At 29.5% G+C, this 14,602-nt stretch overlaps 1 protein-coding gene across 1 annotated transcript; it reads right to left on the reverse strand.

The window, feature by feature from the left end:
• Positions 1-5,451: 5,451 nt before the first annotated feature.
• LOC150035802 (protein SODIUM POTASSIUM ROOT DEFECTIVE 2-like) lies at positions 5,452-8,910 on the reverse strand. Its single transcript, XM_090314998.1, has 3 exons — positions 8,609-8,910; positions 6,747-6,822; positions 5,452-5,898 (listed from the first exon to the last, which is right to left on the reverse strand). The coding sequence occupies exons 1-3, from the start codon at positions 8,828-8,830 to the stop codon at positions 5,753-5,755; spliced, it is 444 nt and encodes a 147-aa protein (XP_090171124.1). The 5' UTR covers positions 8,831-8,910; the 3' UTR covers positions 5,452-5,752.
• Between the last annotated feature and the right edge of the window lie 5,692 nt (positions 8,911-14,602).

Below are 14,602 nucleotides of genomic sequence, written 5' to 3' on the forward strand. Positions count from 1 at the left end.
GGATAATTATCTTTTTTTTTCCCTTCTAATAACCAATTGAGTGGGAGGTTATTGGTGGTTTTATGGTAACCATGAGTTAAAAGGAAAAAAAATGTTTTCCTAAATTTAGAAGAGTTGCTATTCTCGAAAAAGAACTCACGGTTTGCTGTTAAGTAAATTGGATTCACTAAACGATAGCTGAAAGAGAGACTAAACGATCGTGGAATGACGTATAGTTCACTCAGCTGGTCGTAGCTAAACGATCACAGGGCTTTTTCTACACGATAGATTACCTTCCTCTAAACGATCGAGCATTCGTCTATACGATAGACTCTTGCCATCTCCCACTTGCTCAATGGTCTATACGATTTTTATTCCTCCGGTCTCTTTCTCTAACCAAGTCCACATAGAGGCCACACTTATGGATTCTCACACCAAGAAGACCAAGGTATCCATTGTGGTAATGTCCTCACTCAACTTGACTGAGTTCAAGGTTTTGAAGGCCATTGGCTGTGTGTTCGCGGTGTTCGTGTGGTGGTTGTTGTTGATCGTGCAGTGTTGCGGTCGTTGCGTTCGAGCGTTCATGTGTTGCTGTCTTGGAGACTAAACGAGTGTTCATGATCGAGGGAGTTTGAAGCATGAGTCTTCAAAGGTATGTATTTGTTATCCCTTGATCTTACTGTAAAACATGCTATAATTTCGTATTGTGCATGACCCATAAGTTTCCGTTTCTTGTACTGTAATTTTGTATGTTCAATATCGAATAATATTTGGAACGATCATTTCGCTGCTCGTGGAAATCCTCATGTCTGATTTCCTTTAGCTTGCTGTTGAAATACAAAACACCTTCAATTTGCTGAAAAAGGAGGAGGAGACTGAGAATTGAAGGTTAGGAAAAAGTTTTATGGTTCATCTTCTTCTTTCTCTTCAAACCCACAAAAACACTCATCAAAGTCACTCAAATCTGAGTTCCACAACTCAAGTTCAAGGCTGAGAATAGTAAAGAAGATCTCTTGGTGGTTCACTGTCGATCAAAGGTAAGTTCTATTTCAAACCCCCTTGTGAAAGCATGCTTTTAGAACTCAAATTAAATGTAATTAGAGTGCTTATTGATTATGTTTGCTTCTGTTGTATGTTTGTATTCCTTCACTTGAGAAAATGGGAGGCTGCAAGGATTCGAATTTGGACCTTTTAGTCCATTTTCGAGATTTAACAACAGATGTGCTATAAAAAAACTGTTTAAATGGCAGTCATATCTTTTATTTCGTTTAAAGAGTTGTTCAGATCTCTCTTAATTGCTTGGTTCTGATGGTGCTCGGTGTAATGTTCACAGTGATATTGAAGACTCTGATTTAGGTCTTGTATAATCGATTCAGAGTTTAGATCTAAAAATGTGTTAGGAACAGGGGATTCTGTAACTTTATTTTTCCTTAAAGATGATCTTAACATTTCTTCAGACGACTGCTTTGATGTCGTGGCAGAGAGGTCTTTGATAACCGAATTTTGATGGATGGGTGTGGATGAGGATGACTGATCTTGATCGTTTCTTGGTAATGAGGCTTTCTTCCTACGTCTTTGGGTGTTACCTTGAGCTCTTAGTCAATTGCCATATTGAAAATATCCTGTTTCAACATTCGTTCCATCAGCAAAATTTTTGCAGTCTTTTACCGAGTGGCCTATCCTTCCACACCCAAAACAGAAGTCGGGTAATCTCTCGTATTTTATTTAGATCCAAATGTTTTCTTGATTTTCTCCTGGGTCAATCCAAATGTCTCTTCTTAGAGGTTTTGTTATGTCCAACATTACCTTTATTCTTAGATCTACCCCAACAAAAATCGTCTCGGTCACTGTCTACCTCTAAGAAACCTCCCACAACATTTTCCAATCTTTTTTCCACGAATTTGTTTTGAAATCCTAGGGGGATGTCGAGTAATCTGATTCAAAAAGCTGCTTTTTCGAAGGTTATTTGTGAGAGCTTTGTGTTTGCTGTAGGTTCTTCTAGGGCAAGTAAAGCATTGTCCATTAACCATGGGCCAATGCGGAAAACCATCTCTTTGTCTCTTCAAGAATCAAATTTGAAGAAAAATAGGTTCTTACTTAAACTTCCTATACTAAAATTAAGCTTTGTCTTCCAGGCATTTGAGAAGGCGTTGTTGATGATTCCAGGTGCAATCGTTTGGGTTGTCAACAGTTTGCAAACCAAGTAGTAATCGAGCTGACCGTGGATCAGGGACCCGAGCTGCGGATCTAGCCCAATTTTTGTCGAATTCTCCTCATCAGACAGTTTTAGCCTTTCCATTCATCCAGGAGTTCACCTGTGTCCATCCTTGACAATGCCGGCGAGAGTGCTGCACTAGGACAACCCAATATCCTAATCAGTGAGCCAGTCGTGAGGGTGGTGAATAACGAGGTTGAAGAAAGTAGAGTAAGAGCAAGTTATTTTCGAAAACAGACATTAATGGGTTAAGATTTATTATTGAAATTAAATAATTAAAAAATTTAGATGAATTTTTTAAAATAGAATTCAATACATTACTATGAAATGGTTGTTACATATTAATTATAAAAATGAACTTAAATAGTATAATTAATTTCAATATAATATATACATTTATTGAAAAGAAAAATGGATATGCTTTTGCAAATGTATCAAATGCGGACTTTATGGGTATAAAAAAATCATGGAACCCACCCATATAGTCGATCCTTGAAATCTTATATAAAACATTCATACATCTATAAAGTTCTTGACGAGCAACTTACTTCGGTTCATCTTCTCTTCTCTGATATTTGGGGGTTGTTTGGGGCGTTGAGTTGAAATAAGATGTCTGGAATTCATATGTTTGTGGAGTTCATATGTCTGTGTTTGGGGTGCAGAGTTATTTGATCTGAGTTCATATGTCTGTATTTGAGATGCAGGGTTTAGTTCATATGTCTGGGTAGTTTTTTGAACTCTAAATAATATGCTTTTATGATTATTATTTTTGTTTTGAACTTTTTTATTCAATAATTCCATCTATCTCCGTTTGAATAAAATATGTATTACAATTTTTTTTCTTTTAATTTTTAAAACTTTTCTTTCTTTCTTTCTTTTTTGGATAATGAACGACAATAACCCATTACATTTTCTTGTAGAAATGTGGTTAAATAAAATGAGAAACAAAAGCGAAATCAAAACTTTTGATTGTAGATAATTTTTCTCCATGAATTTCATTATTATTTTCTTCTTTTTCTTCTTTTTTTTTTCCTATTATTGCTCTATATTTTTACTATGTTGTGAACTTTTTTAATTAAATCTCCCCCATCATTGTAATGTCACCACATTTTTTCGACGGTTTCACTTTTGTTTCCTTTAAATTTGGAGGATCATCAGAGAAAAAATCTTTATTTTTTACTAATTCTTGCTAGAAAATGTTACAGGAATTTTTTTTTTTCATTTTATAGTTTTTTTGGTCATATGTTACATACTTTAAATATTCTTAACACTCATTTGATATGTGAACTCATTACGTATAAGTATTGCATTTAATGTAGACAAAATAATATTTTTTATATAATCAACAACCCTACAACATACTTTAACAGTCATTAGTCTTATAATAGTTCAAAGTGGTTGTCGAAGTTGATTATCGAAGATAATTTTTGCTAGAGTTTGTAGTCAGAGGTGGTTATCGGAGCCTGAAGTTGGTCAGATGATGGTGTATTGGAGTTGTTTGTCAAAGTTTGTCATCGGAGATGGTTTTTGAATCTCGGAGTTGGTCGGACAAAAGTGGTCGTCGAATTTGATCATTGAAGATGATTTTTGCTGGAGATTGTAGTTAGAGGTGACTGTCAGAGCCCAAAGTTAGTTGTATGAAAGTGGTATTATAGTTGGTTGTCGGATTTTTTCGTCGAAGGTGGTTGTCGTAGCCTCGAGTTGGTCGTCGGAGTTGCTCGCTGAAAAGTGATCATCGAAGGTGGTTTTCATCGGAGTTTGTAGTTGGAGGTGGTTGTTGGAGCCTATGAAGGTGATTGTTGGAGTTGGTCATCGGAGTTTATTGTCAGATCCAATTAGTCGTCGGAATTGGGTTACCGGAGGTGGTTGTCGGAGGCCAGAATTGGTTGTCAGAGTTTGTCGTCGGAGCTGTCATTGGAGGTGATTGTTGGAATCTAAATTTCGTCATTGAAGTTGTCATCAGATGTGGTTGTTAGAGTTCGGAGTTGTCAACAAAGGTGGTTGTCAGAGCCCGAAATTGATCGCTGGAGTTGTTATCGAAGGTTGTTGTCGGAGCCCAGAGTTAGTTCTCGGAACGTGATAGTGGCCAGTGGGTGAAGTCATTGAAAACATGGGAAGAAGGGAGAGTTGGGGTGAATTGGTAAAATATACCAACCCAACTCTACCAACATTTAAAGTTGGTGGGCCAAACAATAAGTTGATATATTATACCAACTGAACTAAAATCATGTCGGTGAGCAAACACCCCCTTAATATTTCTAGTATATTAAACTATTGTAGAACAACGTAGTTGTTACGATACTAAGTTAAGCATTTCATGAATCTAACTCCCAATTCTGTAACTTTTAAGTGGTTAACGAGGCATGTAGATCATGATAAAAATTATGAACTCATCTTTTTCAACTTTATACTTCTCCCATGAGAAAAAAAAAGGTGGGTCGAATTTTCTATATAAATTAAAAATGAGAAGAGGTATGACTTAATAGCCATTTTGTTTGTTCTTTTATTTTAGTAGAGAATTAACCTCGTAAAGTCTACTTCTATCTATATCTTATTTGTTTTAGGTTGTTTTTAAATATAGAAAAATAAATCAAAATATTTACAAAATATAACAAAATTTTAGAACCATCAATGATAGACGCTTATATAATAGAAGTCTGTCAGTGTCTATCAACATTTATCATTGATAGTTCTAAAATTTTGTTATATCTTGTAAATATTTTCAGCAGTTTTACCATTTAAAATAATTTTCCTTTGTTTTATTACCAATTTCTTAAAATATAATTTTTAAAAATAAGTCAAATTTTGAAAATTAAATTTTTTTTGTATAGTTTCTAGAAGGTTCTTTTTATCTTTGAAGTTGACTTAGAGTTCAGATGCGAATTAAATTGATGTGAAAATATCATATAAAAAAATCAACATAATTACCAAACCATAATAGTTAGACTAAGCCCCATTGTTATCTAGTTCTTTACTCATGCTTTTAAAAAATCGAGAAAATTTTGAAAAGTAATTTTAAAAATTTGTTTTTATTTTTAAATTTTAATTTTAAGGTCGATGAAACTCATAATAGAAAAATAGAGAGAGTGAGCTAATATAAATTTAGAAAACAGAAAACAAAAATGAAAATCGTCATATAAAAGGACATAAAAGTTATTGAATATGTAATGTTGGAATAAATGGTACTGACCTTTTTGTATAGAGTTGTATTATTTCGTGAATGAATATGTCCTTTTGAAAATAACCAACTTGAAGAAGAGACACGACTATTCGAATGACCACCAATAGTCTATAAATATGTTTCTTAAGAATTTTTTTATAATCACTTTTCTCCCATTTTATAAAGTCGTTGAAATTCGGTTTGTTTCCACAAAGTATAGTTCGTTGGATCTTGTGGACGATGTACTGCTTATATAAGAAAGTTAATATATTCTTTTATGGGAGACAATTACTCACGAAACTACTAGAGTAAATGAAATTTTTTTAAGGAGACAACGTGAAATCGTTTGACTTAGATTTTTTCACAAGATTACGTATTTTCTCATATTTTTGGTGAAATTATACAAATGGTTTGTGTTTAGTCTCGAGTTCCAAAATCTCCACACTTTTCACTTTAGAAATGCATTCCATAACTTCAAAAGGAAAAACATCTCCAGTAACAACCACCATCTCCCTTTCCATATCTACTTCGTATGAGTCCACACCTGAAAGTATAATACGAACAAATCTCACAATCTTTTATAAAATATTAATAAATGATTAAAGGCGATGCATGTGTACTATATAACTTTTTTAGTTCATATTATGCAATCATTCTTTTTTAATGATGTTGGTTCATACTATACTATGAAATTTAATACATTTGTTATGATATATTTTTTTAAAGTCTTATTTTTTAGACTTACAAATAATATGTTTTTTTTTTTTTTTTTTTATAATGTTCAATGTTTCACTAATAAGAAATATACACATTAATTTTAATAGAAATGTCTAAGTAAATTTTTGCAAAAAAAAAATGAAGAGAGAGAGAGTTGGAATCAAACTCCAAATTTACAAATATAAGGGAGAATGACGTGTTTTTTTTTTGTCTTTAATGAAAATTAAACTCTTATAAGCAGAATAAAAATGTTATAAAAAAGTATAATATAAAAAGAAATATGGTATTAAAAAGTATAAGTTTAATATATTTGTTATAATATCTTTATTCTAGGTATTCATTTGACAATATTTAATATTTCACTTAAAAAATGTTTTTTTTTCAAAATTTTAATAGAAAATATTTAAGTTATCGGAATTAATAAAGATTAAATTCGAACCCAACTCCAAAAAATACAAAGTACTTAAACACAAATTTATTAAATTGTACTTAAATTATAGAACGGAAAATAATGAGTGCTTTGAGAATTGAACTCCGTTCATAGTCTATAATAATTTAAGTAAGTTTTTATTTTTATTTCATTTTTTTACTATTAAATAAAACAATAATAATATTATTAAAAAGAGAAAAGAGAGAGATGGAAAAAAAAACATGAAAAATAAAAATAAAACCCACCGTCCATCCTAGAGATGTGCTTCTCAACCCTTCTGGCACAGCCATTGCAATGCATTGACACCTTCACCACCACCACCTGAAAAGTTTGGGTTGTTTACAAAATCACAACAGTAACCCAAAACAAAAATATGTTACCTTGTTTATTTATGAAAAAAAAAATTATAATTTACACCCACTTATGGAACTACAAAAAGAAATAATAAATGTACTACAAAATTTATTTTAATTAAAAAAATGAATTTTTGGATATGATTTTAAGAATGTTAGTACGAAAAACAAATGAAGAGTTAGCTTTTTTTAATCATTTTTTCTAATAAAAAAACGCTCGGACAAAAATGTTAAAAAAATGAAGTGTTAATTACGCATACTTATCTTCTTTTTGGTTATAATAATATGAGTCTTAAGGTTGAGTTGATTTTTATTTTTTTAATTTAAAAAATTAATTGAAAAAATCTGAAGTAAAGATAAAAATCTTTTATTTATTTTTTAATAGAAAATACTCAACCAAATTGATTCATACTGAGTTTGACATTTTATTTGATTCATAAACTATCATATTTATTCTATCAAAATGTCTTAGTATTCAATATAATTTGAAATAACGTTGTGTGCTCAAATGAAATAACTTTTATGGAAGCAAGCGACGATGAGATAAGTAAAACTCAATGTTCTTCATTTCATTTTTTATCCTTATAAAATTTTTCATTAATTGTTATGGTAATCGACACACGGGTTTGTTACAAAGAATTTATTGGACAATTCAGAAAATTAATCCCATTTAGTTTTTTTTTTTAAAAAAAATCGATTAAATTAAATATATTTATTTTTAAAAAATGAAATCATTTAAAAAAAAACCATTTAGATGATTAATTTTAAGAATCGTGATTTGAAAAGATTCTTTTAAGATCTATTATAAAAAAAAAAAATTAACTTTAAAGAGATTCTATTTAAGATCTGTTATAAACAAAATAATTAACTGACTATATTATCTAATTGTAGACATGTACACTCTAAATGTTCGACTTGACTTAAGAAATTAAAAAAACAAGGCAAACCGGGTAGAGAACAGGGTGGGGACAGTGACAGGAGACAGGAATCTTATTATACTTTAATTTCGTATTTTCAATAAATTTTATCGATATATATATATTTTTTTTTTCTTAAACAATTCAATATGGTAAAATAATGATAACTTTTGGGGGAAATACTTTTCATCCTTAAGTTTTGGGTATAATTTCTGTTTGGTCCTTAAATTTCAAAATATTACACATTTAGTTCTTAAATTTTGATTTTAGTTTCAATTTAGTCCATAAATTTTAAAATGTTGCAATTTTACTATTGACATTTGAATTTGGCTCATAGATTTCAAGATTTACAACTTTTATCTCAAATTTTCTCTAAATACTCATTTTTCGTATTTAATGCTAATGTATGTTAATAGATACAAAATAATTAAATGAATTATAACTAATTAAATTTCACTATTTTCATCACTTTTGAAATTAATTTTAGAACCATACTTCATAATTATTTTAAATTAATTAATAGACATTGATGTCAATGTTTGAAAATGAGTACTTTTCGTTTGGATTCTTTTTAGTCTCCATAGTTTTAAAATGTTTATTTTGGTCATGTGTTATCAATTTTGACTAATTTTGATCCCACTTATTTTTAAAATATTTATTTTAGCCTTTATATTTTCAATATTGATTCATTTTCATCTTTTAATTTTTAAAAATGGTAAATAAAGAAACTAAAATAAATTAAAATAAAAAATATATAAATGATGAAAATAGTATTTAAACGTAATAATAATTTAAAAAGAAAGAGGAAAAAAAGAGGGGTTAGGAATGTGATCTGACCTTGGGGTTCAAATGAAGAGCAAGGGTTTGGTTTTGATGAGCAATCACATGCTTGAAACTGAGAAGCTGAGAAGACGTTGGATGTTTAGGCATTAATGGCCGTTTCTGATCAAAATCGTGTTCAATTTCCAAGCACAAGCACGAACTGGAACTGGAACTGGATGGTATTGTATTTATGAAACATGAAAATACTTTCCCAATGCCCATCACCAGTTTTCCCATTCCCAACGCTCTCTCTGATCTCTCTCCCTTCTCCACTGCCTTCTGTCCTTAAGCTGAGTCAGAGAGATATAAGAAAAAGGCAATTCACAAACTAGACTACAACAAATGAATGAATGCACACTTATATACTGTTTAATGACACAATATGAGACTCAGAAATATATTTATATATATATAATGTATATGACACTTGATAATAATGAGAGAGGAATAGTGGGTTATTTTATACATTTTGACAAATTATTGAGGTGTATTCGTCCGTCGAAATTGATGAAGAAAGTGATGACTCCAAACGTGGTAAAAAGATAAAATTTGGTTTCAATTATCACAATTATAAATATTTTAAGTTTGGGTATGCTAATTCTAGCTAAATTACTTTTCGTATTTTGTAATTTGAGAGTGAGATTAAATGATGTGAGTAGCATAAAAGTTTTGAGAAAATATATGTAGGTATGTAATATGTGGAGTGGTGGAATCAAACCTCCAATCTCAATATTGATATTACAAGTATTATGTTTGTTGAACTATGCTCGTTTTGACTTTGAGAGAATATTTTTGTAATTGAGATTGAGAAGATAATTATTTTGTATGATTGTAACAACTTTTTACATAGTAGATTTATTTATGGTGGACCATGTTTTTTTCTCAGCTTAAGAATGGTCCACATTCTTGTGTTTTCTAACTTTTTTTTTTTTTTTTTTTTTTTTTTTTTTTTTTTTAATTTCTCAATTAATTTTTTTGCTTATTGCGTAGTGAGAAGTTTTTTCAACAATACGTGTAGTAGAGGAATCAATCTCTAATCTCGAGATTGCGTCCATCGAAGTATGTTCGTATTAACAATGGATTTGTGGTTAATATGTGTGTGTCTAAAAGATTGAGGTTATGGGCAAAATATACTCTTAAATTTTATAAGTTAAATAGCTGAACTGAACATAACTCAATTGGCATACGAGCATGTTAGTAACTATGAGATAATTGATTCATATCTCCCAACTCCTAATTGTATTAAAAAAAAATTATAGGTTAAATTAGGTCAAACTTTATTCAATGTTCAATATCATGCCTTGCTGGTCATTGGCATATTCAATACATTTTTAACATTTACAGATCTACTGGATACAAAATTAAAAGTTTAGAGTTTTATTAAACCAAAAATTTTAAATTTATATATTAATTAGTTGATTTTTAAATTTTGAATATGATAGAAACCCATTAAAAACAAAATTAAAAGTTAGGGGCCTATTATGTATTTTTAAAATCCATAGATTTATTAAACTTTCAAAACTTATTAGACATAAGTTTGACTTGTTTAACTCAAAATTGAAAGTTTAGAAACTGATTAAATATTTTTAAAAATTTAAAGACTAAATAGACACATATCCCAGAATTTTAAGTCTAATCTTTTAATTTAACCAAACCTTAAACTACGAATGATACCTATTGAAATATTAAACTATTTCATAAATCCTTTCGATGATAAAACTTTTTATATGTTCGGTTCTAAATCCAATATTATTGCATAATTCTTACACGTGCATAGACCTAATTTAAGGGTAGAGATTAACAATAAAGTGGTGATTATCGTCTGGCAAATTTGTGAGACGAGGAAATAAAATATTACTCTAATTTCAGCTGGTTGATGATTTCAAGAAAGATGAATTGTTAAGGTGGGATCCAATGAGAAAAACACTTTGAAAACCCGCTCATCTACCGTCATTGCCTTCTCATATGGTAACAGCCCGAAGAGACATTTTTAGAAACTGAATATTGATGCTGCTTGGAGTCTTATACCCAATGTGGAAGGGTTTGGGTAGGTGCTTCGAGACCATTTAGGTTGTGTTCATCTCGCAGGGTATAAGTTCGTACCAAAATGTGATAAGATTAAGACACTAGAAGCAATGATGATTTGTCTTGGAATGGAGAACATTTTTCAAATTCTTCATTCAAACCTCTTGGTTGAATCTAATTATTTGGAGGTGATTAACTTGTTAGACAATATTGTAGATGGTATCACAAAGCTTTATTATAGGAGGCTAAGACTTGGAGCTATGTTATGGAAATGATCTCTTTCTCTCATGTCTCTCGAGATCAAAATGTTCCAGGACACTCTTACCTCTAAAGCTTTAGTGGAGCATGAGCTTCCCTTTTTTCTATTCCTTATTCCGAGTGGTTTTCTGTGCTTGTCTCACACGATGTAATCTTTTAGTTACATGCCTTTCTGTTTTAGTTGAATTATCCTTAACCAAAGATGTAGAGATTAACATAACATTAGAAACAAAATCAAGCCAGACATATAGTAGCAGCTTTCATCAATATTAGCAACTTTTAATACTTTATTGTTTTTCCATCTTTCTCCCATCTATTTAAGAAAAATTACCTAACGGATATTCTTATCGTTTTGGTAGGATTTGGGATTAAAAAAAATATTATTTATTTAAGTAATTTCGAGTTGATTTCATAAGAAAATAAGTGAGAATAGCTTAAAAAAAATCGAAAAGAAAAGTGAAAATAGGCATATCGCTAATAAATCAGACTTTTGATGGGTTAAACTTAACCTCTCATGTGACTACATATTGATAATATTGATTATTTGGGATGTGCTAATTAATAATAAAGATACCTATAATTTGAACTAATAATATTCAATTAAATCGATTTGGGCGAAAAAGAACATGATTTGAAGAAATCACATGCTGGTTTTGAGTCAACAGATCAAGTATTAAAATTTTTCAAGACTTTACTGCAAATTCACAATATATTTAATGCACCACTTGATCCAATAAATGTCGGCTCTCTAGCTTTTTATAAATCCGATTTGCATAATTATAATAATCACTATTTTTATTAATCGATACCATTATAAAAGGAAAACACGCGTTAATAACTTAATATATAGGATATTGATATCTTTAGCCGTCCAGCAACGACTATGCATGTACACAAGTCAATTTCAATTTTTTAAAGTTTATATTATGAAATCGACGAAGGAAGAAGATAGAAAAAGTAAAGTAATAGAAAATCAATACAAAGATTTACATGATTAACTAATTGTGTATTAGTTACATCTACAAGTAGAGAAATAACAATTTATTATTAAAGAGAATAATTCAGAATAGTGATATCTCTGTTACGTAGTCGTTTGAAGCGTCAAATAATAAATTTAAGGCATTCCAACATTTTAATTATTTTAAATAGTTACACCATTAAAAATATAATATTACTTAGACAAAAAAAAAAAAAAAACAAATCTATATTTGATTTTATACTTTTAATTTTGGTTTTTGAAAATTAAATTTGTGAGTACTACTTCAACCTATAGTTTTAAGTTTTCACATGATGTTATATATATTTTTATTTACATTTTCAAGAACTAAGTTTTGAAAATTTCTCAAATAAGAAAAAGTTAAGTTTTGAAGGTTTAGGTTCTATCATGTTTTTAAAATTAAGTTTATAAATACTACTTCCATGTATAAAATTTTAGGTATTGATGCTTTCAAAAGTCGTACCAAATTTTGAATACTAAAAAAAAATGCAATTTTCCAGATAACTTGAATATGAATTCATATTTTATTTTTAACAAATATTAAGTTCTTATTTTAGAAATTGAAAAAAAAAAACAAGTATAAATTTAAAAAATATAAAACTAAAAACGTAAATGTTATAAAAGGGACCTAAAATAAGTTTTTCAAAAACTTACTCTTTCTTTTTAAGGTTTTACTAGGAATTTAAGGTTGTTTTCAAAATCGAAGATCAAATATAACTCTTTCTTTTCAAAATCGAAGATCAAATATAACTCCGACTTTAAGGTTGTTTAACTTTATTTTCTATAAACTTTCAAAATGCATATATTATATTCTTTGTAAGATAACAATTGTGGGCCTAAAGCTTAAAAAAAATAAATGAACACCATGAATAGACCAAAATGATTAAAGGGTTTGTTTGGCTGGTCATCTAAATTTCATTTTATATTTTCAGCGTTCAGTAAATATGTGTCACAATCCATATTTTGTTACTGAAAATTGTTTTTAAGATTTCATGATTCAAACCATGTAAATTCTAAAAACATCATTTTACGTATTCATTGTGTCCACATTTTGAATTTTATATTTTGAAATGCAAAATTATATTAAATAAAGACAAAGAAATTTAGAAATATAGTATGTCATATTATAAACTCAATTCATTTTTGTAATTAAAATGTATATCATACAGTGTATTATAAATTACATAATATTATTAAAATAATAATTATATCACATTTTTTTAAACAAAAAGCACATACGTTAATAAATTAATTAATTATAATAATTTATTGTCAATTAATATTTAATCGATAACTATAATTAGTTTTATCATTTACAAATATAGTATGAAACACATTTAACAAATTGTTTAAGTTAGAATCTGATATTTGAATTGCTACCAAAATATATATATGAAAATATGAAATACAACTCTATCCTCATTGAATAATTTGTTTTCAAATTTATGTTTTTTTAGATTTCCTGCCAAACATGTCCCAACGTTTTTAAGATTTAAACCTATTATGTTTTCTCGAGCAATGATTTAAACCCATGTTTTAAATCATAGTTTAGTCAATTGTTTTTATCATCTTCCACTTTTTAAGTCAACATAAGTGCAAATAAGGGAGGAAGAAAAGTCATACCCTTTTAGCAAATTTGCAATCCCATAAAACGTGTCTGTAGATACTATTGGAAATGTCCTAAAACTCGTAGTTCGTAATATATGAAACATATTCTATTTTGCAATAAAAGTATTATTGAGACTTCATTCAATAAAAGTATTATTGAAATTGCATACTATTGTAAAATCCAATAAATGAATCCATGGCTATAATATGAATACTTTAACTTTATATAGAGACATAAAAGAAGATCAAGTTATAGTATATAGCCTAAAAGGTCTATAAGTATATGGATGAGATTGGATAGCTCATCCTGGGGACACTATGGATGCGGTCCACTTTGTATACTGATACAAACGATGTGATCCCAAAATCGTTCATGTGAAGACATGCGATTGGAGGCATTCTATGCAAAAGATGTTTGCATGAGACCGGACCACGAAATAGTCACTTTTATTTATAATGAACGTTTACTGTTAAAACTGACTATTTCAATTCGATGACCTAGGGTAGCTCGATCTTAATCTTGAGCTAACTATGAACTCCTGTTTATTTGAGATTATCCTTTGATTTGCATAAGTGAGAGTAGTTCAACAACACTACTCAATAAGCCCCCCATCTTGGGGATAAAATTGGATAAATAGCTGGAGACATAACTCTGCAAAATAAAATTCGCTCGTACCCATTTTAGGGTTAGCAGATAGGTTGTTATTTTAAGTACTAATTCCTAGTCTTAAACAAAGGGGTCCCGTCTTCTCATGATAGAGAGGGACATGGTTTATTAGTTGAACTATAAACCAATTGTTCAATAGAGGATCAACGGTGACTTAAGAAGTAAGATGAACTATAAACCAATTATTCAATAGAGGATCAACGGTGACTTAAGGAGTAAGATGTATTTACAGGGGTAAAACGATAATTTTGACTTAGCTGTATATACGAACAACCTATGAATGATCGACTTACTAATAATGGTTAAATCAAGTTGATAGAAATATATCTACAGTGAAGAGAGTGCAACTATCGAGCTACAGTGGTATGTCTCAATAGTTAATGAATATTGATTAATTCGGATTAAAGAGTTTAACAGATCAATCTCAAATCTTTGGAACTTATGATCTGTAAGT

This window comes from Benincasa hispida, chromosome 6 (assembly GCF_027475165.1).
Source record: "Benincasa hispida cultivar pf3 chromosome 6, pf3_genome.v1.1, whole genome shotgun sequence".
Taxonomy (NCBI): Eukaryota; Viridiplantae; Streptophyta; class Magnoliopsida; order Cucurbitales; family Cucurbitaceae; genus Benincasa; species Benincasa hispida.